This window comes from Ovis aries, chromosome 19 (genome assembly GCF_016772045.2).
Source record: "Ovis aries strain OAR_USU_Benz2616 breed Rambouillet chromosome 19, ARS-UI_Ramb_v3.0, whole genome shotgun sequence".
NCBI classification, from domain to species: domain Eukaryota; kingdom Metazoa; phylum Chordata; class Mammalia; order Artiodactyla; family Bovidae; genus Ovis; species Ovis aries.
In genome coordinates, this window is record NC_056072.1 from 43572845 (window position 1) to 43599674 (window position 26830).

A 26830-nucleotide genomic window follows, 5' to 3' on the forward strand; every position below is an offset into this window, starting at 1 on the left:
CTGGTGGGCTGCCATCTATGGTGTCGCACAGAGTCGGACACGACTGAAGTGACTTAGCAGTTAGCATCAAGGTTATTACATAGCCATAAACCTGGAGCTATGACACTAATAACAGAAAATCAGAAAAGAAAAAGAGTATTCCCTTTTAACAAGTTTTTTTTAAAGCAGTTTAAAAAAAAAAAATTTTTTTTTTTTCCTCTAGTCCCAACATTCAGATACCTACACTCCAAATATTTTGTTCTAGGGAATAATATTCTGGCAGCAAGAGTCAAATATCAGAATTAAATACATATATATTTTATATTACACACACACACACATATATATGAAACATGGTAACAGTAATCAGTAGAGCTACAATGAAATCTGTAATTTACTTACCTATACTTCCATGTTGTTATGACAAAGCAGTAGTAATATAGACAGTAAATAGTAAAACTAGGAAGCAATAATAACTAACTTTTATAATGGAATCACCTAATAATGGAAAATGCTTTTTAATCAGTTTCTCACATATTGTTCAGAAAGTTTATCTATTGTTATATCAGCTTTCAAAATAGATGCAGCTAAAACAAAGGATAAAATTTTGATACAATTCTCAAATCAGGTTAAGGGGGGGCAGGAATAAATGAACTATTAAAACCAAGAACAATAGGAATGATAAAGCTAAAAAAAATGAAAAAGAAAAACCACAATAATGTCAATAAACTTCACTGATGCTTCTCTGAAAACTCTGCCTCCATACAACTGACAATTATGAACAAAAACCTCAGCTTACAGCATCAATTTAAAACGGCAAGAGCAGTACTACTACATAAATTTTATGCTTTAAAATCTACATCTACTGAAGTAAGTACTGTCACTTAATATTTGCCTCTGACTGGGACATTCATATACAATATTCTCTTCATTATCCTTGTAACTTCTTTCACTTTTCATTCAAAACAGTAAATCTATACTTCTGACAATGTCAGAAATGGCATTTAAGTTTATTCCAGAATATAGAGTAACTGGCGAAAAAATACCTTGAAATGAGGCACACAAGTGGAATCTTTTAATATGCCAAGAGAAAAACAATCTTGAAAATAAGAAATCATACTTGGGAAACTTCAAATTTTGTCTACTCACTATGACTCAAATCTTCACCGTTTTCCTATCACTTTATTATTAAGTCCACCTTAATAAAGCAGATGGGTATTTCATAACCCACTGTAGAACATATCAGCCTAGTTATCAGGCTTATGTGGTTGGATTAAGGGGAAGCATGACTTTCTCCTAAATTACAAACCAAGATTCTTAATCCCAGGGCTTGGGCCTTCGTTCCTTAAAGATTTCTGCCCTATTGCCCCATCAACGCTTGTACCGTCACAGTCTTCCTAAAATGGAACCTGACAAGTTCACCACTGTCATTTAACCCCAACTGCCTGGTCCATCCAGTATTCGAGCTCCTTAACACACAACTGCCGCTAGACTATCCCTCTGGCTTCATGCCTTTTCACACAGACTTTTATACACCAAGGACACCTGTTACTTCTACCCTAAATCTTCAGGGTCCAATTCAAGCTTTCTCCACCTTAACCACATAGAGCTCTTAATTTCATTTAGAACTTAATTCTTCCCTAGTTGTTTATGGAGTTAGTTTTGGCTTCCCAATTAAACTACAATAAGCTCCTCGAAGATCAAAGTAACATCCTAATACTTTCATTATGCCCCACGTTGCCTAATATAGCATATACACTCTTTTACATTTCCTGATTAACTAGATTTTCATCATATAACTTACTCAACTCCTTTAATTCTATATCAAGCGTCATAGGCCAAGTATGCTAATGATCTTTTGTTCCTTTTAAAGGGAAACCATACAAACTTGGTAGTACTGGATAATGGATATTAATAAGACTATTTGAACTGTTTATACTCACAATACTTGTGTTACTAAATGTGTGGTTGTCTTTTCCAACACTACTTTTCCAGCTTTCTAATAAAAGCTGTTCGTTCGTGTTTGTGCTTAGTTGCTGAGTCATGTCTGACTCTTTGCGACCCCATGGACTGTAGCCCACCAAGCTCCTCTGTCATTGGGATTATTCAACTAAGAACACTGGAGTGGGTTTGCCATTCTACCTTCTCCAGGGTATCTTCCCAACCCAGGAATCAAACCAGGGTCTTCTGCATTGCAGGTGGATTCTTTAGCAGCTGAGCTATCAGGGGAGCCCCAATACAAGCTGAGTGTCCCACAGTTCAATTCTGACATTATCTGCCTAGAGTGAATTCCACATTCAAAAAGGTCAGGGCTCATTCCCACAAGACTGCCCCAGTCTAATGTCAGTCAAAGTCCCAGGTTGTCACTGACACCTCCAACAAGGATATAATTTAGGAACAGTCAAATGAAACAGTTGCAAAGAATAAGATACGGGGGAAAGGGCAGGAAGGTTCCATGTCTTCTCAGCTGAGCCACCCTTCGAGGACCTTGATGTGATCACCAAACCAAAAGCTCCCAGAACCTCACTGTTCAAGAGTCTTTATAGAATTCAGACTTCATTCAGCCTGCTACCCCTCCTCTTCCCAGAGATGGTAAGCAGGTCTCACAGTTCCAGCCCTCTAATCACTTATTCTTTCTGGTGACCAGCATCATCCTGACCAGCACCAGCTATCCAGGGTCTCCCGGCCACCAGTCATCTTATTAACATACAAAAGACACTCTTATTATTCGGGAGATTCCAAGAGTTTTAGTTGTGTGCCAGGAACCTCGGACAAAGACCAAATATTTTTTTACTGTGTCACACTACTTCTTTAACACATTCAAAAAAGTTCCAAGGTGTCAAATAATTTACTTAGTTGAGGAGACTCTAAAGACAGATATTCAAAGGAGAAAAAAACCTTTTTAATCATGAAAAAACATACTTATGAAAAATAAGCTTATAAGTCTTACTGTGGAAACACACCAACTAAAAATACAAAGAAAAATTAAAATAGATACAAGTTATTGAGTGCAGATCTCCCTACACTTACAATGATGTTACATCCCAATAAACCTATTGTAAGTTGAAAACGCATTTCATACATCTAACCTACTGAACATCATAGCTCAGTCTAGCCTACCTTACACGTGTTCACAACACTTAAGTTAGCCTACAGTTGGGAAAAACCATCTAACACAAAGCCTATTTTATAATGAAGTGCCGAATACCTCATGTAATTTATTGAATACTATACTAAAAATGAAAAACAGAAGGGCCGTGTGGGCAGACGGTTGTAATCGTATTGGCTGTTTACCCTTGTGATCGCATAGCTGACAAGGAGCTGTGGCTCGCTGTCACTACCCCTGTATCCCAAGGGAGTACCATACCACATATAGCAGGAAAAAATCAAAACCCAAAATCTGAAGCGCTGTTCTACTGAATCTATGATCACTGTCATACCATCATGAAGTAAAAAAATCCTAAATCGAAGTACGCTAAGGCAGAGACTGTGCTTATTCCATGCCAAGCATTCTGCTAACTGCTTTATGTGAATTCTCACGATCTCTACGACGATCCAACAGGGCAAATCCCACTATTATCCTTCTTTTACAGATGAGGGAAAAGGAGACACAGAAGACTCCCCAAGGTCACCCGTCTGGCAAGCAGTGCAGCCAAGATTCCAACTAAGGTAGCCCAACCCTAGAACTCCCACCAGCAGTGTTCCACTAGCCCAAAGATTTGACAGCGGCTTTATTCTCCCCTCCTCAATTCTGCTAACTTCTGGGTTTGCATTTCCCAGATTACATCATTCTCTTTAGGCTTTTCTGACTTAAATACACACGATTCCCTGGGGCTGGAAAGTGCTGCTCTTTTTTATACAGAGAGTAAAAAATTCACTCTTCAAACAGTAGCTTAAAGACAACTTTCTCTGGGAAGTTCACTTCACTCCTTCCATATTTTCTACCCCCAATCCTAGGATAAGGAATACATCATTCCCTTAGCTCCTTGGTAACAGTGATTCATAAATACCTCTATTGTTGGACTTATCTGTATTGTAACTGTATTTTTCAGTACTACCTACTGGGCACTATCTGGTGGCATAGTGGTGAAGAACCCGCCTGCCAATGCAGGAGACTCAGGTTTGATCCCTGGGTCGAGAAGATGCCCTGGAGATGGAAATGGCAACCTACTCCAGTATTCATGCCTGGGAAATCCCATGGACAGAGGAGACTGGCAGGCTACATACAGTTCATGGGGTCGCAAAGGAAATCAGACACAACTTAGCAACTAACAATTGGGCCCACCCTGCTCTGTCTGCACACGAGACACTGAGATACTTGTTAAAGACCAGGGACGGTCCCAGTTTAAGCACAACTATGAATACTTCCTTAGTCAAGGCAACATCATTCATTCTAACAATAGTTTACCATGCTCTATCAGCCTGAATATACAAGAAATTCACTGGTAAGTAAAATTATTATCTTAAGATCTCCAGGTTCAGATTGAGACTTATACAATGCATCTTTCCAATCATTTCTCAAATCCCACATGAAGACTTTGGCACTACAACTTCTCAGTAATACCAAAATTTTGTCACTACTTCCTTAGTATCAATATCTTACTCTTGGTTAGACTTTTGTTTCAACAAATGTAAAGTTTTAAAACACAGTCTCTGTCTGCTAAATTTAATAAACAAAAGTCTAACCAAGAGTATAAGGCATTCACACTAAGAAACTAGTGACAAAAATTAAGCCACACCGTACTTCAAAAGCTCTGCTGGTCCTACCCACTTTGAACTCTACACTCTTCCACTTCCTTACACACTACTTGGTTTCACAAGTCTATTACAGCATCTAATATCTCTTTTTCCAGAGGAGTTTTTTTTGAGATTTAATTCACATACCATACAATTCACCAATTTAAAGTGTACAGTTCAGAGCTGTGCAACCATCAATCACAATTTTATAACATTTTGATCATCTCCAAAAGAAACCTGTACCAATTTAGCAGTCACTCCATGTATTTATCAGCCAGGGTTCTCTACAGAAACAGAGCTAAGAGGATGTAGGTGTGTGCGTGCACACACACACACACACACACACCATATACATATATACATACAGAGATAAAGATTTATTTTAAGGAATTAGCTCCCGTAACATGGTAGGGGCCATCAAGTCTGAAATCTCCAGGGTAGGCCAGCAAGCTAGAGAAGGAAGAGCTGCTACTGCAGCCTGGAATACGATGGCCCTCTGAAGGCAGAATTCCTTCTTGGGAGGAACCTCAGTCTTTTTTCTTTAGGCTTTCAACTAATTGGATAAGGCTCACTCACATTCTTGAGGGTAATCTGCTTTATTCAAAGCCTACTGATTTAAATGTTAATCACATTTTAAAAATACCTTCACAGCAACATCTAGACTGATATTTAACCAAAACTGGACACCCTGGCCTCTCCAAGTTTACACATAAAATTAACCATCACACTTCCCGTTACTTCCTGCTCCTCATAACCACTAATCTACCTTCCTTCTGTGGAACTACCTATCCTGTTGTTGTTGTTGTTGTTTAGTAGCAAAGTTGTGTTCAACTCTTTACAACCTATGGACTGCAGTATACCAGGATTCCCTGTCCTTCCCTGTCTCCCGGAGCTGGATCAAACTCACGTCCATTGAGTGGGTGATGCCATCCAACCATCTCATCCTCTATTGCCCCCTTCTCCTACCTTCAATCTTTCCAGCATCAGGATCTTTTCCAATAAGCTGCCTATCCTACACATTCCATGTGTGTTAGTTGCTCAATTATGTCAAACTCTTTGCAACTCCATGGACTCCCCTGTCCATGGAATTCTTCAGGTAACAATAATGAAATAGGTTGCCATTTCCTTCTCCAGGGGATCTTCCCAATCCAGGGATCATACGTGGGTCTCCTGGATTACAGGCAGGTTCTTTACCAACTGCATGTAAATAAAATTAAACCATATGTGGCCTTTCATGTCTGGCTTCTTGCACTTAACATAGTGTTTTCAAGGTTCATCCATGTTATTCCATGTATCAATATTTCATTCCTTTTAATTGCCAAATAATATTTTTTATATAGTATACCACACTTTATTTATCAACTCATCAGTTGATGAATAATGAGTAGTTTCTTTTTTTTTTCCTACTATGAATATCTGTACAAGTTTTTGTGTGGACATATGTTTTGATTTCTTCTGGGTATATACATAGAAGTAAAATTGCTGGTTTATATGATAACTCTATAACATTCCCTTTTACTAAGCAAAGTTTTCCAAAAAATTCAAAGCTATAGATTTCATTTATTCTACAACCAGCTACCACAGCTATACTAGTAACATACAACATGATCTTACCTTCCATCCCTGAACTTTTGAAGTGAAAGGAAATTTATAATTGGCATCTAATAATATAATTATTTCTACATTTAAATAGTTAAAAAACACATTAATTCATTGTTTTCTAAATTAGATTTACTTATGGGAGAGCTTCATATATACAATTTAAAATACAACCCCAAACATATTATACTTAGAATTATCCAGTGAAGGATGTGGAGAGAAGGGAACTCTTATACACTTTTGGTGGGACTATAAATTGGTGTAGCCATTGTGGAAAACAGTATGAATATTATTCAAAAAACTAAGAATAGGACTACGATCAGTTTGTCTAGTCAAGGCTATGGTTTTTCCTGTGGTCATGTATGGATGTGAGAGGTGGACTGTGAAGAAGGCTGAGTGCCGAAGAATGGATGCTTTTGAACTGTGGTGTTGGAGAAGACTCTTGAGAGTCCCTTGCACTGCAAGGAGATCCAACCAGTCCACTCTGAAGGAAATCAACCCTGGGATTTCTCTGGAAGGAATGATGCTAAAGCTGAAACTCCAGTACTTTGGCCACCTCATGCGAAGAGCTGACTCACTGGAAAAGACTCTGATGCTGGGAGGGATTGGGGGCAGGAGGAGAAGGGGACGACAGAGGATGAGATGGCTGGATGGCATTATAGACTCGATGGACGCGAGTCTGAGTGAACTCTGGGAGATGGTGATGGACAGGGAGGCCTGGTGTGCTGCGATTCATGGGGTCGCAAAGATTTGGACACGACTGAGCAACTGAACTGCCATATGATCCAGCAATTCCAATCCTTGGCATATAGCCAAAAAAAAAACCAAAAAAGGCCTAATTCAAAAAGACACATGGACCCCAAAGTTCATAGCAACATTATTTACAATAGCCAAGATATGGAACCAACTTAAGTATGAACCAACTTAAGTATCCACCAACGGATGAATAGGTAAAGAAGATTTGGTACAGACATACAATGAAATATTACTAAGCCACAAAAAAGAATGACATTTTTCCATATGCAACAACATTAATGGACCAGGACGGTACTATGCTTCGTGAAATAAGTCAGAAAGAGAAAGACCAATACTGTATGTTAACACTTACACATAGAATCTAAGAAATAAAGCAAACCATTGAATATAACAGACACACAGATACAGAGAAGAAAATAGTGGTTACCAGCGGGGAGAAGGAAAAGACTGGAGTAGGAGATTAAAAGGTACAAACTACTATCTACGAAATAAATAAGCTATAAGGATAATTGTACAGCACAAGGAATACAGTCCATTTTTTATAACAACTTCAAATGGAGAATAATCTTTAAAAATCGTGAACTACTATTATATACCTGAAACATATTTTGCAAATCAACTATACCTCAATAAAAATAAAGTATGTTTATAAATTATCTAATGAAAAAGAGTAGTTTTTAGCATATTATAAAATATACTATATAAAGTATAATATACCTTTTTTTAGTATATTATACTATCTGAACAGTGATACTATAATATCTTTACATGTAGAGTTGTTTTCTTTTTCAAATTGTAAAAATTTAAGTGATGAATAAATACTGTTTGAGGAACTGACCTTCAATTACAACTCTACACAGATTTACTATAAAAAATATCTATGAGTTAACAGACAATAAGGTTTTTATTTCAATTTTTTTCTTTCAGTATATTGCTCACTAACTGGTTGGTGATGAGATTAACGATGACTAATTGTGTAGAGGTGCTGAGGTAATAAGCAACAGAGTGATCAAGAGTATGCATTTTGTAATCAAATGACTGGAGTTCGAACCCTGACTTCACCACTACCTGTATTACCCTGAAAAAAATTCCTTCGACTCCCTGAAACTTAGTTTTCTCACTGTAAGGAAAATAATAGTCCCTACTGCATAAGTCTGTTGTGAGGATTAAATGAGATAACATACATAAAACTCAGTATACTACCTGGTAAGCACTCAATGAAGTGATATTAATTTTACAGCAGTCTAGATGCTGGTCTTAACTCAGAGCATATTAACACATTTTAGATAAGCTTATCACAATTCACTTGATATCATCAGGTAACAGGTACATTCAGAATTATTATCCAATTGCTTAAGAAAAAAAAAAACCAACAAAAAACTATTTATCTATATACCCAAGTAGACAAATGCACAGCAGAAGTTCTGAAAACTACATACCAAGCTAGTAACAATGGTTACTTCTAGAAGGTAAAAGGTATCTATGTGAAAGATGATGCACATATACTCCACATACTTCCCTATTGCTTCAATTTTTATAACAATGTATCTGTTACTTGTACAAGTAAAAAATAAGAAAATAAATAGCTTGAAAGTCCATATTTGAAATTTATTTCTACTTGGCTCAGCTAGAATAAGTCAGTAGCTATAAATGTAGATAAAACCGTAAGCCTGAAAGTACAGATAAAAGCAAATAAATAAGAAAACAAACTTTCCTACATTTTTAAATTAAAATCTAATCCAGATTATACATTTTACAAAGGATTCAGTAGAATCACCAAAGTCTTCCATGCTTTTAAATACCTACACAAACTTTCCTTTTTCCTCTACACCTGTCAGTTGCTCTCTTTATAAAGGATTAAAAATTTACATGGGAAACAAGTTTTTCCAAGGCCATTTCATTTATTTGCATAAACACTCAAATCCAAATCAGTTGCCTGAATGCCAACTTAGGAAAAAATGCATTTATTGCTAGGAGTAGTAGGGGGATGTTTACAAAACGCTAGCTGACTCAGAAAAATAATTAACTCAGACTCTCAGTCTTTGGAAGTTTGTCATACAACAAGTTATTCAGTCATACTCCCAGAAAATAATAGATTAGATTACCCTTAAAGAGAGCAAAAGACAGATTTTCATTATAATTGTTAACTCCATAATAAGATAGTTTAGAATAAATGTCTAGCAGCTAGCTTTTATTTCAGAGGGAAACGATCTAGATTCTGGTTCCACCTCTCCATAGCTACTAAGAGATGACCTTGGGCAAATAACCTCTAAAGAGCAAACTCTTTTCATAAAATGGAGCCAGTCTTCAGTTGCTCTACTTACCTCTTACGTGTTATACAGATCAAGTGAAATAAGAAAGTATGCTGAATATTATTAAATCCTTAAAAGTATTATTTTGCATGAGAATGGATATAAATATAATGGCTCAAAATTATATCACCAACCACAAGATTATCTAAGATACCAAAACATCTGGCAAAGTGCCTTGCACACTGCAAATTCTCAATGAGTAATGATTTATACAAACAGTACCTATTGGAAATTGAGTCTGTGATCTCAAATTGAGAACTAACTCGAATGACCTTCTGCTCTCTGACCCTCCTCAGGGTTTGCAGAAACAGAGACTGCTTCATTGTTCATTTCACTCATTCAAACATTTATGTACTGTCTAGTCCTTTGTTCTCAAGAGCACACATCTGGCTGTGTGCATCACAGTTATTTTCTTGTTTGTGTCTCATAATGAAATTATATACAAAGTTCTATGGGAACACAGAGGAAGAAGCAATTAATTCTTCAGTTAGTGGGAGTAGGGAAAGGTTTCACACTGGAACTGGGCCTCAAGGGACAAAGGGAAAAAGTCATTCTGGAAGACAAAATAGCTTTAAAAAAAAGAAAGGAAGGCACTTTTTCAAGGAACAGTGAGGACTGTCACATAGCTACTGCAGAGTCTGGGGCAAAGGGGGTAAAAAAAAAGAGTAACAGAAAACAAGAGCTGAAAAAAAAAACGGAAATGAGAGATGGATTTTGAAGGCTTTGCATATCATGCTAAAAATCAATGGGGGGAAAGATTAGCAGTCTAGCAACCCAGACTTTGAACAGGGGCATATAGATTGCTCATCCACTGACAGCGGCAGTGAGAGAAGCCTGGGCAGGAGCCTCTAGACACTCCTGCAGCTAACAAATGCCACCGTTTCTCTCAGTTCAAGCAGCTGACATATATCAAGAACCAATCTCACAGTCTTTTCACTTAAAACTCTGAATGACAGACACCCTCCTCCCTATTTATAAAACAGAATAGATACTAAGCTTTAACATAAATACCATTTGAGAAAACCAAACAGGAGCCTGAGAAGGTAAAGAGTAAATTCAACCAAGGGAGTAAAGTCAAATAAGCAGAACAAAAATGTTTAAAGTGTATACACAGTCCATATTTTAAACAATGGATGGATAAATGGATAAAATATTTCATTAACTTTCCACTACTGTGAAAAGTAAGACAGAAGGAAATGATTATGTCCTGTGGATATATAACCGGGCCTTCCAAACATGTTTACATTAATCCGTATTAAACATGTCAAATACATGTCTTTTTCACAAAAATCAGCTCTTTCTGACCTTTATAACTTCTGTCAACAACCACAATAAAAAAATTAGGCATCTGTTGAAACAACACACAAATAAACAAGATCAATGAATATAGGATCTGCCACTCTCCCCCAAAACTGAGGCCAGGATCTCTGCAGTCATATAGGAAGAAGACAAAAGAAAACAACCCTGGTTGTCAAATTCTGGAGATTCCTCCCTTGCAGTGACTTTCTTGCAGTGTCCTTGAAACATACCACATCATTCCTGCTTCTATGCCTTTACTTGAGGCATCAGATTTCTTCCCACCCATAACTCCTTTCTGACTGATTCTGGCTGTCTACATTCTGCCCTATTCACAAAGTCCTAAGGTCTTAGCTCAAACTGCATCTCATCCATGAAACCCTCCCTACAATCTCCAGTCCATATGGCACTTCTCTCTTTGCTGAAGTCCTAACAGACAACACACTTGTCTTTTTTTCACTTTCTGGCATTTAGTCATTTTCATTCCTACTGTGAACCTGGCCTGTACCCCTACAAAATGGCATCGTATCTAAGGTTTCACAAAGCCCTGGAATAGCAGAGTGATTAAGTGCTTGGATTCAGGACTTCTCTTGTGGCTGGGTGGTTAAGACTTCAAGCTTCCACTGCAGCGGGGGGCGGGTTCCATCCCTGATCAGAGAACTAAGATCCTGTGAGACAGAGGCCAAAAAGTCTTAGCCACTGGACCAACCAAGGAACTCCCACCTATCTTAAATAGATACTTAACTATTAAATAAGCTAACATGTAAAGTATTTAGAATAGCATGGTAACAGAGTAAGAAATAACTTAGTACAAAATAACTTAAGCTACTGGTTACCCATTTTCCTTGTTCCAGGTCACTCTACATATTGTTTTATCACTCGTAAATTATGGTTTGGTACGTCAGTGCTCTGCACAGAACTCTCCCTTTCCATATCCCATGGGTCCACTTCCTTGAAAAATAAATAAAGGCACTCCACAACTTGTCTCCACACTCTCTACTCAGCTTCAGTTACTCAACATCTACTTCCTAAGAAATAAAAGAAAACACATAAGGCAGAGACCCTCTTCTCCAGGGTCTGACAACTAATCACAAAAACAAGGCACAAACATGAAAACATACACATGACGAATGTGCTCTCACAGCTACTATCACAGCAACTCTCCAAGAGGACCCTTCAGTCCAACAAAATCAGCTTCCGTGTCTGTTTTATTCCACCTTCATCCTCTCATACAAACACAAGCCAGAAAAGCATCTTCTCTTTACCTGTACCTATCCATTCCGATTTTAAAGTCTCAAATACCATCCTTCTCTTGCCATTTAAACTTAAATAATACTATCTCCAATCAACTGTTGTCAAGGTGCTTAGTCACCCTCTCCATCTGAAATATAAACTCCTAAAAAGGGGTAACAATTTCTCACCAATTCTTATGATTTTTCTCCCCCTCCCCTCACCCACCACTATGCCCTCCACTAAAACAGATCAAGATAGAAGAGGTGCTCAAGAATGTGTTGAATTTAAATTTAAAAAGTGAAACTGGAAGTAGACAACAACTACTAGTACTTACTACTTGGTAAACTACAGTGAGACTGTAAATAGACTGCTGTGTCAACCACTAGACTATCACTGGTTCACAAAGATTCAAATCAAACAGGGCCACCCAAATCAGGAGGCAGTCCTGACTTACTAGCTCTTCTACATAACCACCATATGGACAGATTTGCTTGCTCAGTGGTACCTTGAGTCAACAGAGAAATTATAACATGCTATTATCTGCCATCTAATTTGAAGAGTCTGACCTCCAAACAGGAGTGAAAGATGATACACAGGGCCGGAATCCAAGCTGGGCAATATCCACCTGCTACATCACTGAGTAGATGATTTGGGGAAGCTTATTAAATTCCACTTTGTGCCAAACCTGTCACCAGGTTTTAAATACCATTAAAACATTCCTTGAACTTAGCATTAAAAAGTGTCACCGAGCTCTCCCATCTGCCTACACTTTGCAGATTTCCTACAATAAACATGTATTGCTTGACTAATCAGAAAGTTTTAAGTGGCTATTATTTCTTTCAGCTTTTAAAGGTCTTCCCTTAATGGCAAATGCAGAATGCAACACTCATAAACTGAAAGTTAACCAAAGGGCATATTACCCCAATTCTCCACTTCCCAGGTAAGGTGACAATTTGGACAAAATCGTCAACTTCGTGTGTTTCAATTTAAAAAATTACTTCCACACATGCCATCACATGAAAGAAAAAAATGTTGCACTACCTTCCTAAGATTTCACAGCACTACAGCAAATTGCAAAGACCTGCCTAGATGGTTCCCTCGTCTCTCCACTCCAAACACCCTCTTCTCTAAGATCTGAGCCCTTATTAAGGGCAAGCAACAGGGTGCTAAGTGATTTACATGATTACCTGAATCGTGAAAACAATAACAGACACTATTATTATCCCCAGAAGAGACATCTGAAGTGTAAAGCAGGTTGAGGAAAAACAAACAAACTTACCTGAGGCAATGCATACAGAAGGAGGGGAGTCTACTATTATACGAAGAAATTTGCTAGGAATATATATTAGGCCCTGGGGACTTTTGTTATGATACAATTATAACAAATCTTTATACTAGAAATTTCATACAGAGAAAACAGTAAGTGATACTTGGTCAAACTGTGGGTTTTCTCTGTAACTATGTACCTTACAATATATGGCACATAACAGATGCTCAATAAAAACCTACTGTCTGTTCAAACCTAAATTTTAAGTAGTTAATTCCTAGAGCAATTTGATCACATGGCAAGATCTGACAGGTTATTTGGTTTAACTAGATTAGGTGGTACAATAATCAATAGTTATATCGAACCCTAAAGGCCTCACATCCTGAGTATGTTTTAGCTAATAAAAGCAAGAAAGACAAAAAAAAATTCAAATGGTAGAAATAAGCTGTGATCCTTTTAAGATGAGGTTTTCTAATAAACTACATTCAAAAGTTTAACGTATCATATTAATTTATACAAAAAACACTTATTATTGATCTATTCTTAGTCATCTCAAAATAACCAATTATCCAGGTTTTAGTATAACTATGAAAAGCACTGTTCATGTAATCACTGTTTTTCAACTAAGTAAAAGAAAAAATCTGAGCCTCCTTTAAGTACTGAATCAGAACAAAAAAGGTGCATGTGCAATGTACTTTAAGCAAACTTATTATCTGATTAAGTTGCACCTTAACTGTTACTCAGGGACATAAAAAGACAAAAATGTAAAAGCTGGTTAAGGCAACTAGCTGGTAACTGCTGTCTGAATTTGTCTGCTGGAAAGATGAGTTCTTTAAATAACTATTGGTAATCTATGAGGTCTTTCAGGCACCCAAACTTTAGTTCCCAGGGAGAAAAAAGGATCTGTTCCACAGGTAAGGAGCATCTGGTGTTACACAGAAAAATAACACACTTTTTAGTTCTCATTCTACATACAGAGTAGGATATAGATATTATGCAAGCACAGAGCACTTGGGCAATCTTTTCCTCCTTTCTGTGAACAACAATTTATATAATAATTCCTTGATTCAGGAGTATTCCTTTCTCTCTTCCTTTTCAGGCTCAGATTTCCTTCATTTCAAAACACAACTCTTCTAAGATTTAAATTCTTCTTTTAAAAAAGACCTAATCATTAAACTCAGCAAGAGGGTCCAAAAAGTCAGGAGGTAAAACCGGAGATATTATTAGTCTTACATAACTTAATTCTAAGTTGGAACGGATTCAGTAGCTTAACTAAAACTTGCGATTTAAGCACAAAGATGAGCTCTTTAGTGTATTCTCCACATACAAAGATAGTTTTAAAATTGAAAGGGTCTTTTTACTCAATTTTTTTTTCTTGTATTAAGACATAAGCATCTACATGTACAGTTAATTAGGGTACCAACATAAAAATGCTAAAATACTCACACATAATCAGAACTAAATTCATCCTATAACATCTAGGTAATGCAATAATCGATAGAGCTGGATATACTTTCAGAAAATAATTTTAACAATGATTTCTAAGTATGCATTAGTTGTTTTTAAAAAGTGCTGAAGGGCACATCAACAGTGATTTTCAAAAGCAATTGGTATCTGTTCACCCAACTTGCAAACAAAACTCTGAAATTATAAACTTATAGTTGTTCATGCTTAATTAAATTAGCTTTGATAACTGCAAATTACTCCTTCATGGGTAAATACGTATCAAACCTTTTAAAAATGTAAATTTACACAAACACTGCCCTTTGCTAGAAAGGTCCTCAGTTAAAAGCTATGGTGTTAACTACATCTCATCACTGAGACACTTGAGCCCAGGATAGTACCGGCCACAGATTCCCTGCATTGCTCTGGGAAGTGCTGCTTTCTTCATCAAGCACTGAACTGCAAATTCACCTTTCGGAAAAGAATGAAAGCAAGAAGCCAAGTTTCACTATCTAGCTTTCTAAAACGCATTAGGGTTTAGGATTTCACTGGGAATGACCACGTTATCAAGATGCCATCGCCCTCTCGAGGCATTTAATTACAATTCCTTCTCTGTTTTCCATTTCAGTCACTAGAACCAGGCACACAAAAAGTTGGGTTTCCCCGCCTGGCTGAAAAGTCTCCTCTGGGTGCAAACCCTGGGATCCTGCATACATTTACGCAGAAAGCGCCAAGGGAAACGAAAAGCAACGATTGTTAGACAACTTAGTAACATTACCTTTCCCGTCTTGTGATCAAACCAGACGAGAGCATGGTTCCTGGACAGCACTTTGCAATCAAAGGTAGCATTATTCTGCGCTGGTCGACAGCGGGCCACGGAGCGGCCAATTTTAATGGGCTCGTCCAGGTAGACATGACGCTCCTGAAACGGGTGTGAGTTCGGGCGGCAAGTGAAGATGGCCAAGGCTGACGGCATCGAGGACAGACTTGGGGGTGTCTCTCCTACCAGGGACAAAGAGGAGTTCCACCGGATCCGAGCTGCCCTTCACAAGCCTAGACCCCCTTATCCACCCCCGCAATTTTAAATTAAAGCAAACTGTACATTGTCTAAGCATAACCAGTGAACATCAACAACTCTTCACTTGGGTGGGAAGACAAGCCAGAGCAAGCCCCATCACCTCCTTGAAAACCCAGCAGCGCCTTGATCACCCAAAAGTCCCCAACTGGCGGCTTTCAGTCCATCTTCTTCCCTGGGAAGTAAAGGCTCAAACATCGGACAGCTTCGGCCCAGAAAACTCCTGGAAGACAGTTTGGGGGCTGGAGGTATCCAAGCAGATGAGTCACACGCCAATTCTTGTGTTTTGTTTGGGATCGTGGCCGCTTTTCCCCCTCGGTGGCGGAAATGTTGCAGCACTGCAGCATGAAGGAAGGGTCGGTGCCAGAAGGGTCCTTGCGGGCGGAAGAAAGGTGCGGCTGAGCACCCCTGGGCGGCCACCGCCCGTCCTCGAGGGCCTCGGGAGTGGTGGGACAAGGCGATGGAGGAGGCGGCGGAGGGCTCTAGACGGCCAGCGGGACAGTCTGCATTGCCCCTGCTGCGCGGAGGCCGCCCGGGAGGTGGCACCGGGTGCCCGGACCGCCCGGGCTCAGGCGGCGGTGGCTGGGGTCCTTGGCACGAGGAGCTGGGGCCGGCGGGGGCGCGGGCAGCGGCCGAGGCGGGACTCCCGGGCACCTGGCGGGCGTCCCCGCGACCAGGGCGGGGATCCGGCTCCGCAGGCGGGTGCGAACCGAGCAAGGCGCGACCCGGAGGGAGGCTCCGGGGTCTTGGGCCGCAGGAAGTTGGTCCCTGGTCGCCTGGGCTCCCGGCTGGTGCTCAGCACACCGGTCGCCTCTTCTCAGGGCCGCCCCCGCGAGGGTCGCATCTCAGGGGCAGCAGCCGAAGCTCCGGGCGGACGAGGAGGTGGGGGAGGGAGGCTGGCCCGGAGATTGGGGGAGAGGCCTGGAGGCCCCGGGTTGGGTCCGCCGCAGCCTCCACCACTCGCGGCCGGTGAGACACGCTCAGGCTGTGACCGACGAGGCAGGAAACTTTCCGACCTGAGGGGGAAAACATCAAAACAAACGGCCGTCAGGCGCCGGTGCCCGCCCGCTTCAGCCCTCGCCCCTCTCAACCCACCCCAGCCAAACCCCGCGACTGGCCACGACCTCGGCCGACCTCTCTGCGGACGGGCTCAGGGGATTGGGAGCCCGGACGCCGCGACGGGTCCACCTTCCCTTGGCCCCGCCGCCTCAGCTTACCTTGCCAGCGCCAGCCGCCATAGTGACTCTGACTGAAACCTCCCCGGTGCACCGCCACGGGAACGCGCACCCTTCAAGGGCCCTCCTACCCCCTCTCCCGCGCCGTAGTCGCGGCGTCACGTGACCGAAGCCGCTGAAGCCATATTGGTCAAGGGCAGAAAAGAGGGCAAGCCAATTTTCAACAAGCCTCCACACGCCATCTTAGTTAAGGGTTAGACGCTTCGAAACCGTGGGGCAACCTTTACTACCATTTTGGTTAAGGGCAATAAAAATTTTTTTGACTTGTTGAAGGTTTTCTAAACGTAACTTGCCAACTTCCTACTTTACCATCTTGGTAAGAAAGCGCCTGCTTTTCCTACATTTTATTCACTATAGTCCTCGTTGAAAATACCAACGAGCAAGGAGGACAAACTCATCCGAAGGAGATGTTATTAGCATCCATCTTAGCTGTGGGCAGCACAGTCCCCCACAGCTGCCCTAGGTGTGAGCAATTAAATTCCACAAGCCTTAGGATTTGTGCATCTAAGGTCCATTCTCCCCTTGCCAGGTATCCTGCCCGGAGGAAAACTTTCTTAGTCCCTGCATTCCATTTCAAATGACCTTACTGTAAACTGGGCCTGTCTTGCCCCCCAGGGCTCCTAACTCAGATTCTACCCCGAAATGAGTGTTATATCAGAAAAGTTAACATCGCGTTGCTTCCAGAAAGAGGTCGAACAATTTCGAATATGAAGACAGAGGTATTTCCTGCACTCAAAATAGTAAGGTAGATAAGGAGTCATTAGTCTCAAAAGGGAAAGACTTCGCTAAATCTAAACGAAATTTTCAAGAAAAAGATAGAAGAAAAGAGCCATACTCATTTAGAATCAGTGGTGACTTCATTCTTCAGATTCCTTTGACAACAGGCTTCACCACTGTGTGACCTTGGGCACATTTCTAAACCAAGCCTCCTTTTGTCATCAATTACATGGAGATAATACTTAACTCACCTGTTGTGAGAATTCAAGGTAGTAATCCATTTGCTCATAAAAGAGTAAGGGACAGTGCATTTCAATTCGTATATACAGAATTGAGGCCCGGCCCCAAGCTCGGTCCTGAACCTGGAAACACGTAGGTGCATAAAACCTTAAATTTTTCTTCTGAGATTACACCTGAGTACTATGAGATAGGGATGGGGAGAGAAGGGTGACAAACAGAGATAACTTCACTTTGATGTAATCAGGGCTAAGCAAGCACTGGGTGCTAAAGGAGTCAGAGATGGTCTTCTATGGGAGGTAACTGAACTGCAAGAAGGCTGGTAGGAAAACCACAATAAATATAGTATTTGATGAACGGCGTCATAAGTTTCCAGGGAGAAAAAGAATAAGTCTCTTTGAAACAATGGGCCAATATGCCTGGCACGCAATAGTGACTAAATAAATATTTGATACATGATTGAAAAGTACATACTGTTACTAATTATTGCAGGATAAAGTATTAGAATATGTGTTAGATTATAGAAGATTATAAGGACCTTGTATACTTTTCTAACATTCTTCACTATTTCACCAAATATGTACTGAATTACTACTGTGTTCCTGGTACTGTATTTTGGAGAAAAATAAGGATGTGTTGAAAAGTTTTAGTATAAGAGGATGAAATTTTTTTCATTTGTAGTAACTTTTAGGCTTTTGTGGAATAAACTAATATAGGACTCTCCACATAACCCTAATGAGTTCTGTGCATGAGCTTATAAGTGACTTATAAGTCACTTAACTTAAAGGTCTTTTCATTCATTCACTCTATACATATTTTATTTGAAGGTGGGAAACAGCTACTGCCATAGGCCCTGGAAATACAACAATGGAAAGAAAAAAAAAAAAAAGCAAAGACTCCCTTGAGTTCTTCACGATTTAGGTGTTGAAACATTACAATAAGATTCTTGGTGTAATGAATTTATCAAGGATAATGGGAGCATGGTAGAGTAATTAAACTGACGTGAAAAATTAGTAGAAATCAGGACTTCCCTAGTGGTCCAGTGGTTAAAATTCTGTGGTCTCAATGCAGGGGGGCCCGGGTTCAATCCCTGGTCAGGGAACTAGATTCCACATGCCACAACTAAGAGTTCACGAGAGGTGGTCAAGAAAGAAGGACATAGAAAAGTAGTTTCAGTTGCTGAAGGACTTGCAGGCAATAAATGCAGTGGTCTTCAGAATATTCCCACCTTTCTCCTAGAAGACCAAAGTAGAATCATGAAAATCAAGGTTTCAAAACTAGACATTGCATCACCATTTAAAAGCACTGTAAATTATAAATTATTTAGCCTCTCTAAGTTTCAATTTCCTCACTTGAAAAGAAAGTAGATAGTACCCCCACAGAGTCTCAGGATTAAATAAGATAATGTTAGGATAAAATAAGATAATGATGCCTAGAAAATAGTAGATGCTCAAAGAAGGTCAGTTTCTATTATTATTACTAATATTAAGAATTTGTCCAGCCTTCCACATACAGTAAGAGGCAAGTTGTATTATCTCTAATTTGCATATAGAGAAATGTATTCATAAATGTGGAAACAAAACATATCTCTTTATGTTCAATTCTACCACAGTCTCTTACAATGAATGTTAAACAAAGAGAATACGCTTTTTCACATATTTTTCCAAAGAAAAGCTGGAACTGCTATAACCTGGAAGGGTAAAAAATCTTATGAAGCTATGGAAGGTGCTGGAAACACTAAAATGGCATTGAAGGCGTTCTTCACCCACTGGTATTTGGTAGGCACAAAAAAGGCTTAAGACATCTCAAACATGAGATATTTTGAATTCTAAGCCATGTGGGTGTTGCTCTCTATGATTCAGTATTCATATAATATTTTAATTAAGTAAAAAGCATGTTATATTTTGAGAAATGGTGGAATGATAGTATTTCCCAATGAAGTAGCTTTCTCTTCCTCTTTTATTTTTACTTTTTGAGTAAACTGATCATTACTACCACTGCTATGATCCATGCTACTTTTCAATCTAAGAAAAACGAAGAACTGCAAAATTATTTCCCTAGTACCATGAAAGATAGGCAATTATTAGCATTTCAGATGTGTAAGAGACAACTCAACTTACAGAGTTTACTCTGTAAACTCATTTAATATGCATTTGATAATCATCAAATTGGATTTTAACCAATGACACATGATATAGTGAATAACTTGCATAACTGCTTAAGGAGAGTATCTGAGTTGCAAACAAATATAAGTAAGCGAACTAATTAAAGAGAAGAACTGGAGTAGTCAAAGATTAAAATTGAGAGGGTATACTATTTTTGATGTCACACACTGGCTTCTTGAAACTGAAGTTTAATCTTCTTCACAATAAGAAAAGCTCTCCCCGCAGCACCCCATCCCCCTCCGATCAGGGAGATTCTAATGAGTGGAAATACTCTGTCATTTCCCAGGTGCCCAGGGTGGAGTTACCCAAACATTCCAGAGGTACTGCTCATTGGTTTTTGGCTTCCTGGTTCTTCAGGAAATAAAAGAAAAACAATTACCTGCAGACAAGTAAAGAGATTTATTTTTCATGTAGCAGTCTTTTTCTGTGAATATAAAAAGAGGGAATCCGAAGATTAACTCTCAGAAATATCATGGACAACTAATCAAGTTCTCTCATTCTGCAGGCAAGGAACCTGAGGCTCAGAGAAGGAACATTTATTGAAAGTGTATTTACCATATATTTTCCTCATAACATCTCTGCGTGGTACTAACCCCATTTTATAGGTAGGGAAACTGAGACTAAAGAGATTAAGTGACTGATTCTAAATCGCCATGCTAGACCTAAAGTATAGGCTGTATTTGTTGTTCTTTTTGAAAATTTTATTTATTGATTTTTTTTATTGATAAAGTGAACACATATTCATGGCATATATTCATATAAGCAAAAGTAAGGAAAGTAAAAATTTTTTCTATCCTCATCACAAATCCTCAGCCCAGGGCTAGCTACTGTTAACAGTTTATTAGCTATATCCTTCCAGATGTTTTTCTAAGCCCATTTGAGGCATGCCCTTTTAAAAATATCATATTATCAGAAATAGGAAAATCAACATTAGGAGCCTTATTACTAAACATGATAAATATTATGGTTGTTGCTGTTGTTCAGTTGATAAATATTTTAAATCAATAGCAAAAAGCTTGGATTGGGGGAGAAGGAAGAAGATAAGAAACTGTATTTTTTCGGTCACTCTTGTGTAAGTCCCCTTTTGATTACTGGGAGTGTTCTTTTGCTTTTTATAATCAATTTAAGAATGTTAGCTGGAATGCAGCAAATGCTTAAAAATAAAAGGGATGGGTCAAAAAGCCACATGAGGCATTTTCTTTCTCAATTTTTACTGGTATATTTGGGTTTGTTTTTAAATAACTTAGTTACCAATTAAAATATCAGAGACTAAAAAAATAAAATATCAGAAACTGTTTATACATGGTGGTTTTGTTCATCTAGCGATTTAAAAAAATTTTAAAGTATATTCTTTATTTTGAGAAGACTAACATTTTAAATCATTGTTTTTTAATATTAATATAATTATTTTTATTTCCTTTTAATAAGCTACATTAGAGGTTTTGTTTCAGATAAATGCATTGTTTCTATAACTATACAACAGTGTCATTGATAGTGGTCAAAAGCATCTCGCTAAATGGTAATAATTCACAGACTTCATAGATGGAATCTTTGATTGCAAGCATTCCTAAGACATTTGGTTGAAATGGAGCAAAGAGACTATGTAGTAAAATGAGTCTAGAGTTCCTGCTCTTCCACCACGCCTGTTCCCACCAAGCAAGCCCAGCGTATGAGGTTTGGTGGGAGGAGACCATTGGTGGAGTCTGCTGGGCTTTGTGTCGAGCTGATTTCATAAGTGTGTGAACTTACACAGGGTCTGCGTTGAGAAGGACTCTGTTGTCTCGAAATTCTTAATACTTTTTTTAAACAAAAGTTCCCTCATTTTACTTTGTACTGTGCCCATCAAATTACAGAGCTGGTCGCACACTGGGCATATTGTTTTGAGAACCCAATCTGCTCTGTACAAGTCCAGCATGCTAACAAAGAGAACATATGAAATGCTAGGACAAATTAGTAGGCTGTTGACAATGAACAAGCATTCCTATAGAAATGAGAACTTTTCAAGTGAAACCAGCCAGGTCCATGTCTCTAACTCCTGGAATCGAATTATATAACTTGGTATCAGCAGCAAAGATGGTTGCCAGAGAAAACATGCCTTGATTTTGTAACTTATCTTTTCACTCTTAGCATCTGTTATTCTTGAAAATGATAATTAGAATATGAAATCAAATACATTCTCTGTCCATTCGAGTTTTGCTTTTTACTGTAGAACATTTCGAATGCACAGGAAAACTACAATTACGATGAATGTACAGATTACTCCTCTTTGACTTATGATTTGGCCATTTTGCCTTTTCCATGTATGTGTGTGTGTGTGTGTGTATAAGACACACACACAAAAACCAAACTTTTCACAATGAGTTGCAATCATGATACTATTCTGAAATGTCTCAATGTCCACTTCCTTACAATAGACATTCTTCTAAATAACTAAAATATAGTGCTTTTTAAAAAAGTATTTTATTTATAATGTAGAAAGCTTGGAAAGCAGGGAAGTATATTAAAAAAAATTACCTATAATTCCACTGCCCAGAGATAATCACCATATGTAGAAAAATGCCATCACCTTGTACCTCTTTGTCCACAAAGAATGAAGCATCTCTCCCTTTTTTCACCCTTACCAACATTTTCCATGCCTCCTGTGGTAGGCAGAATAACGGCCTCTCAAAGATGTCTATATTCTAATCCAAAGAGCCTACAAGTAAGAGTACATTAGGTTACATAAGGCAAAGAAGACTTTGCAGGTACAATTAAGGGTGCAGAGTTTGAGCTGGAAGATTATCATGGATTACCTGGGTGGATCTACTTTTAATCACACAAGTCCTTAAAAGTGGAAGAGGGAGACAACAAGTAAATCAGAGAGATGTGACAGGAGGACTCAACCTGTTGCTGACTTTGAACATGGAGGAAGCGGGGGCCACGAACCAAGAAATGAAGGAAGCCTCTAGAAGCTGGAAAAAGGCAGAGAAACCGATACTCTCCTAGAGACTTCAGAAAAGCGAATGCCTTGCTTTTATCCTAGTGAGACCCAGTTGGACTTCCAGTCTATAGAATTTTAAGAAATTGTGTTAGGCCACTCCATTTATGGTAGTTTGTTATAGCAGCAATAGAAAATGAATATATCTTCCCATTTGTATTTGCCTTTAAAACAGACATTTTGACTGATTTTCTTCTTCTGTTTGGTTTTGGAAACAATAATGATTAACACAATGAGAAAATAAATGCAGAACCCCTGAGTTTTGCTCTGAAAGGGGGACTAGATCTTTTGTGGTTGTTTTGACCAAGGCTGGGCTGGTACACTCACAGACCACTTACAGATTCATAGAACAGGGGGAGGGGTTGTCCTCTAGCCTTTTTAAGAAATTCACTTGGAATTACGGAATCTGTTTTGAGAAAAACCGTTTACTTTCCATCTCTCACAGATCTTTGCACTTGTCATTTCACAGCACCTATAACACTTGGGGTGCAAGTATAACATCTGGATTAAGGTCTGTTGTCCCTCTGGACTGTAAACTCTATAAGAGGAAGGAGCCTGTTTGCTTTTGCTATGTGCCTAGCACAGAGTTGACCTAAAAGTATTTGTTAAATGACTGGATCTTTAGTCATGCAAAAGCCTGGTTCTTGAGTGGCTAATGAGAAGCTAAATTGCTCTGTGTCGTAATATGAACAATAATAAACTATATATAATGTTACCTATATATAATATATATATTATTCTAAGAATATTAAAATTTTAAAAATTTTTAAAGGAAGAAAAAGCTGTTTTTAACAAGAACTTGTGAGTTTCTTTGAAGATGATCATGCTTTCTTGGAGAATTTTTTTTTCTTCCTGGATGAAGACTCAGACTACACTGTCTGAATGTTATTCTGGAGATACCAATGTGTCCTTGCATATGAGCGAGTTCCTTCCAAAGGAAGGAGTTCCTTCTCCGGTGGTCAGGAAAGACAACGAGTGGTGTCTTCACTTCCTATTGGTGGCAAACCCTAGAATGAATCAGGCAGAGAGCCCACCCTGGACTACTGTGCTCAAATCAGATTGTATTTCACCACTCTACCCAGATGGACACTTTGGGGGCAATGAGTTAAAATAACCACTAACTGGTGCCTCCTTGCTGGAGATATTTCTACGAACGACAACTAACAGAACGGTTGCTCTGTGAAGGAACACGTTCACATACTTCAGGGAATGGGAAAGTGGAATGTCATCAGTTAGACTGAATGGCACAGTGATGAGCCTGAAAAGTCCTTTCATGCTAAGCTTTGAGGAAGGGTGTACCCAGGTCCAACTTTTTCCTATGCAACCTATGTCGCAGTTCTGTTTCAGCAAGTGTTGCAGAAAGCAAAACTTTTTTCAAGTCAGCTGTTACTGGTTAGAGTCCTTTGTTTGCAAACAACAGAAACTACCCCTGGCCAACATAAGCCTATGGAAAGTACTAGAAAGACATGGATAGCTAAGAGAATGGAAATGAACACTGAAGAAGCGAGTCTCAGGAAGGATGGGAAGCAGAGCTGATGCTCAACAAAAACCAGTAAGTAGCCTCCTTATCTTCAAACTACTGCACAATTGCACTCATCTCACACACTAGGAAAGTAATGCCCAAAATTCTCCAAGCCAGGCTTCAACAGTACGTGAACCGTGAACTTCCAGATGTTCAAGCTGGATTTAGAAAAGGCAGAGGAACCAGAGATCAAATTGCTAACATCCGTTGGATCACCGGAAAAGCAAGAGAGTTCCAGAAAAACATCTACTTCGGCTTTATTGACTACGCCAAAGCCTTTGACTGTGTGGATCACAAAACTGTGGAAAATTATTCAAGAGATGGGGATACCAGACTACCTGACCTTCCTCCTGAGAAATCTGTATGCAGGTCAAGAAGCAACAGTTAGAACTGGACATGGAACAAAAGACTTGATTCAAATAGGAAAAGGAGTACGTCAAGGCTGTATATTGTCACCCTGCTTATTTAACTTATATGCAGAGTATATCATGAGAAATACTGGACTGGATGAAGCACAAGCTGGAATCAAGATTTCCAGGAGAAATATCAATAACCTCAGATATGCAGATGACACCACCCTTATGGCAGAAAGCGAAGAAGAACTAAAGAGCCTCCTGATGAAAGTGAAAGAGGAGAGTGAAAAAGTTGGCTTAAAGCTCAACATTCAGAAAACTAAGATCATGGCATCCAGTCCCATCACTTCGTGGCAAATAGATGGGGAAGCAATGGAAACAGTGACAGACTTTATTTTTTTGGGCTCCAAAATCACTGCAGATGCTGACTGCAGCCATGAAATTAAAAGATGCTTGCTCCTTGGAAGAAAAGTTATGACCAACCCAGACAGCATATTAAAAAGCAAAGACATTATTTTGCCAAGAAAAGTCTGTCTAGTCAAAGCTATGGTTTTTCCAGTAGTCATGTATGGATGTGAGAGTTGGACTACAAAGAAAGCTGAGCACTGAAAAATTGATGCTTTTTAACTGTGGGGTTGGAGAAGACTCTTCAGAGTCTCTTGGACAGCAAAGAGATCCAACCAGTCCATCCTAAAGGAAATCAGTGCTGAATATTCATTGGAAGGACTGATGCTGAAGTTGAAACTCCAATCCTTTGGACATCTGATGTGAAGAATAGACTGATTTGAAAAGACCCTGATGCTGGGAAAGATTGAAGGTGGGAGGAGAAGGGGACAACAGAAGGGGAGATGTTGGATGATATCACCAACTCAATGGACATAAGTCTGAGTAAACTCCAGGAGTTGGTGATGGGCAGGGAGGCCTGGCGTGCTGCAGTCCATGCGGTCACAAAGAGTCGGACATGACTGAGTGACTGAACTAAGCCTCCTTATCAACTCAATCTTTTTCAATCCTTGAGGCTTTCTCCTCAACATTCAAATGCCTGGATTTCTCTTAAGGTGCAGTGGATACAGGGTATCCTCTTTCCTGGTAGCTCAGATGGTAAAGAATCTGCCTGTAATGCAGGAGATCTGGGTTCAATTCCTGGGTCAGGAAGAATCCCTGGAGAAGGAAATGGCAACCCACTCCAGTGTTCTTGCCTGGAGACTCCGATGGACAGAAGAGCTTGGTGGACACAGTCCATGCAGTAGATAAGAATCCATTTGCCAACGCAGGGGACAAGGGTTCAATCCTCACTCTGGGAAGATTCCATATGCTCAGGGCAACTAAAGCCTGCGAACCATAACTATGGGAGCCCTCGTAATCTAGGGCCTGTGTGCCACAACTACTGACACCTGAGCACCCTAGAGCTGGTGCTCTGCAACGAGAGAAGCCACCACAATAAGAAGCCTGTGCATGGCAACAAAGAGTAGCCCCTGGTCACTGCAGCTAGAGAAAGCCCAAGAGCAGCAATGAAGACCCAGCACACCAAAAAGAAATAAACAAGCGGAAAGAGTCTGTTCTTTATTTAAAAAAAAATTCAAATGCCCTAGAGAAGCTGACTGACTGCGGCCAGGTTACATGCCCATTTCATGGCCAGAAAAGTGCAGAACTTTGAAGTAGTCCCACTAACTCTGCATCCAATGGGAGAAGGATACTTTCCCAAAGCTGTTGACAGAAGGAGGGGGAAGGATTGCTGGGCAGGCAAAAGCATGAGATGTCCTTTCAGCAGCTTATCCACTGAGTGCAAATACAGGAAAATTAGTGTTCTTCTTGAGCCCCATACAAAAAGTTATACCTACCTATGGAATCCAGGAAAGTAACTTCTTGTGTGATCTTAGACAAATCATAAACCCTTTCTGGGCCATAGTTTCCTCATTTATAAAAC

At 39.5% G+C, this 26830-nt stretch overlaps 1 protein-coding gene across 47 annotated transcripts in view; it reads right to left on the minus strand.

Annotated features, from left to right (window-relative positions):
• SLMAP (sarcolemma associated protein) overlaps positions 1-16948 on the minus strand; it is a 156536-nt gene extending 139588 nt beyond the window's left edge. For 45 of the 47 annotated variants that reach the window (XM_042236040.2, XM_060402332.1, XM_004018364.6 and 42 more), the window contains exons 1-2: positions 16915-16948; positions 15401-16713 (exon numbers count right to left, since the gene is read on the minus strand). In XM_042236040.2, coding sequence (XP_042091974.1) covers positions 15401-15598 — 198 coding nt within the window. In that variant the 5' untranslated portion in view covers positions 15599-16713; positions 16915-16948. Of the gene's footprint in view, positions 16714-16914 lie in introns of all 47 variants that reach the window. The other 2 variants (XM_060402333.1, XM_060402334.1) reach the window with 1 other exon arrangement.
• Positions 16949-26830: the final 9882 nt, after the last annotated feature.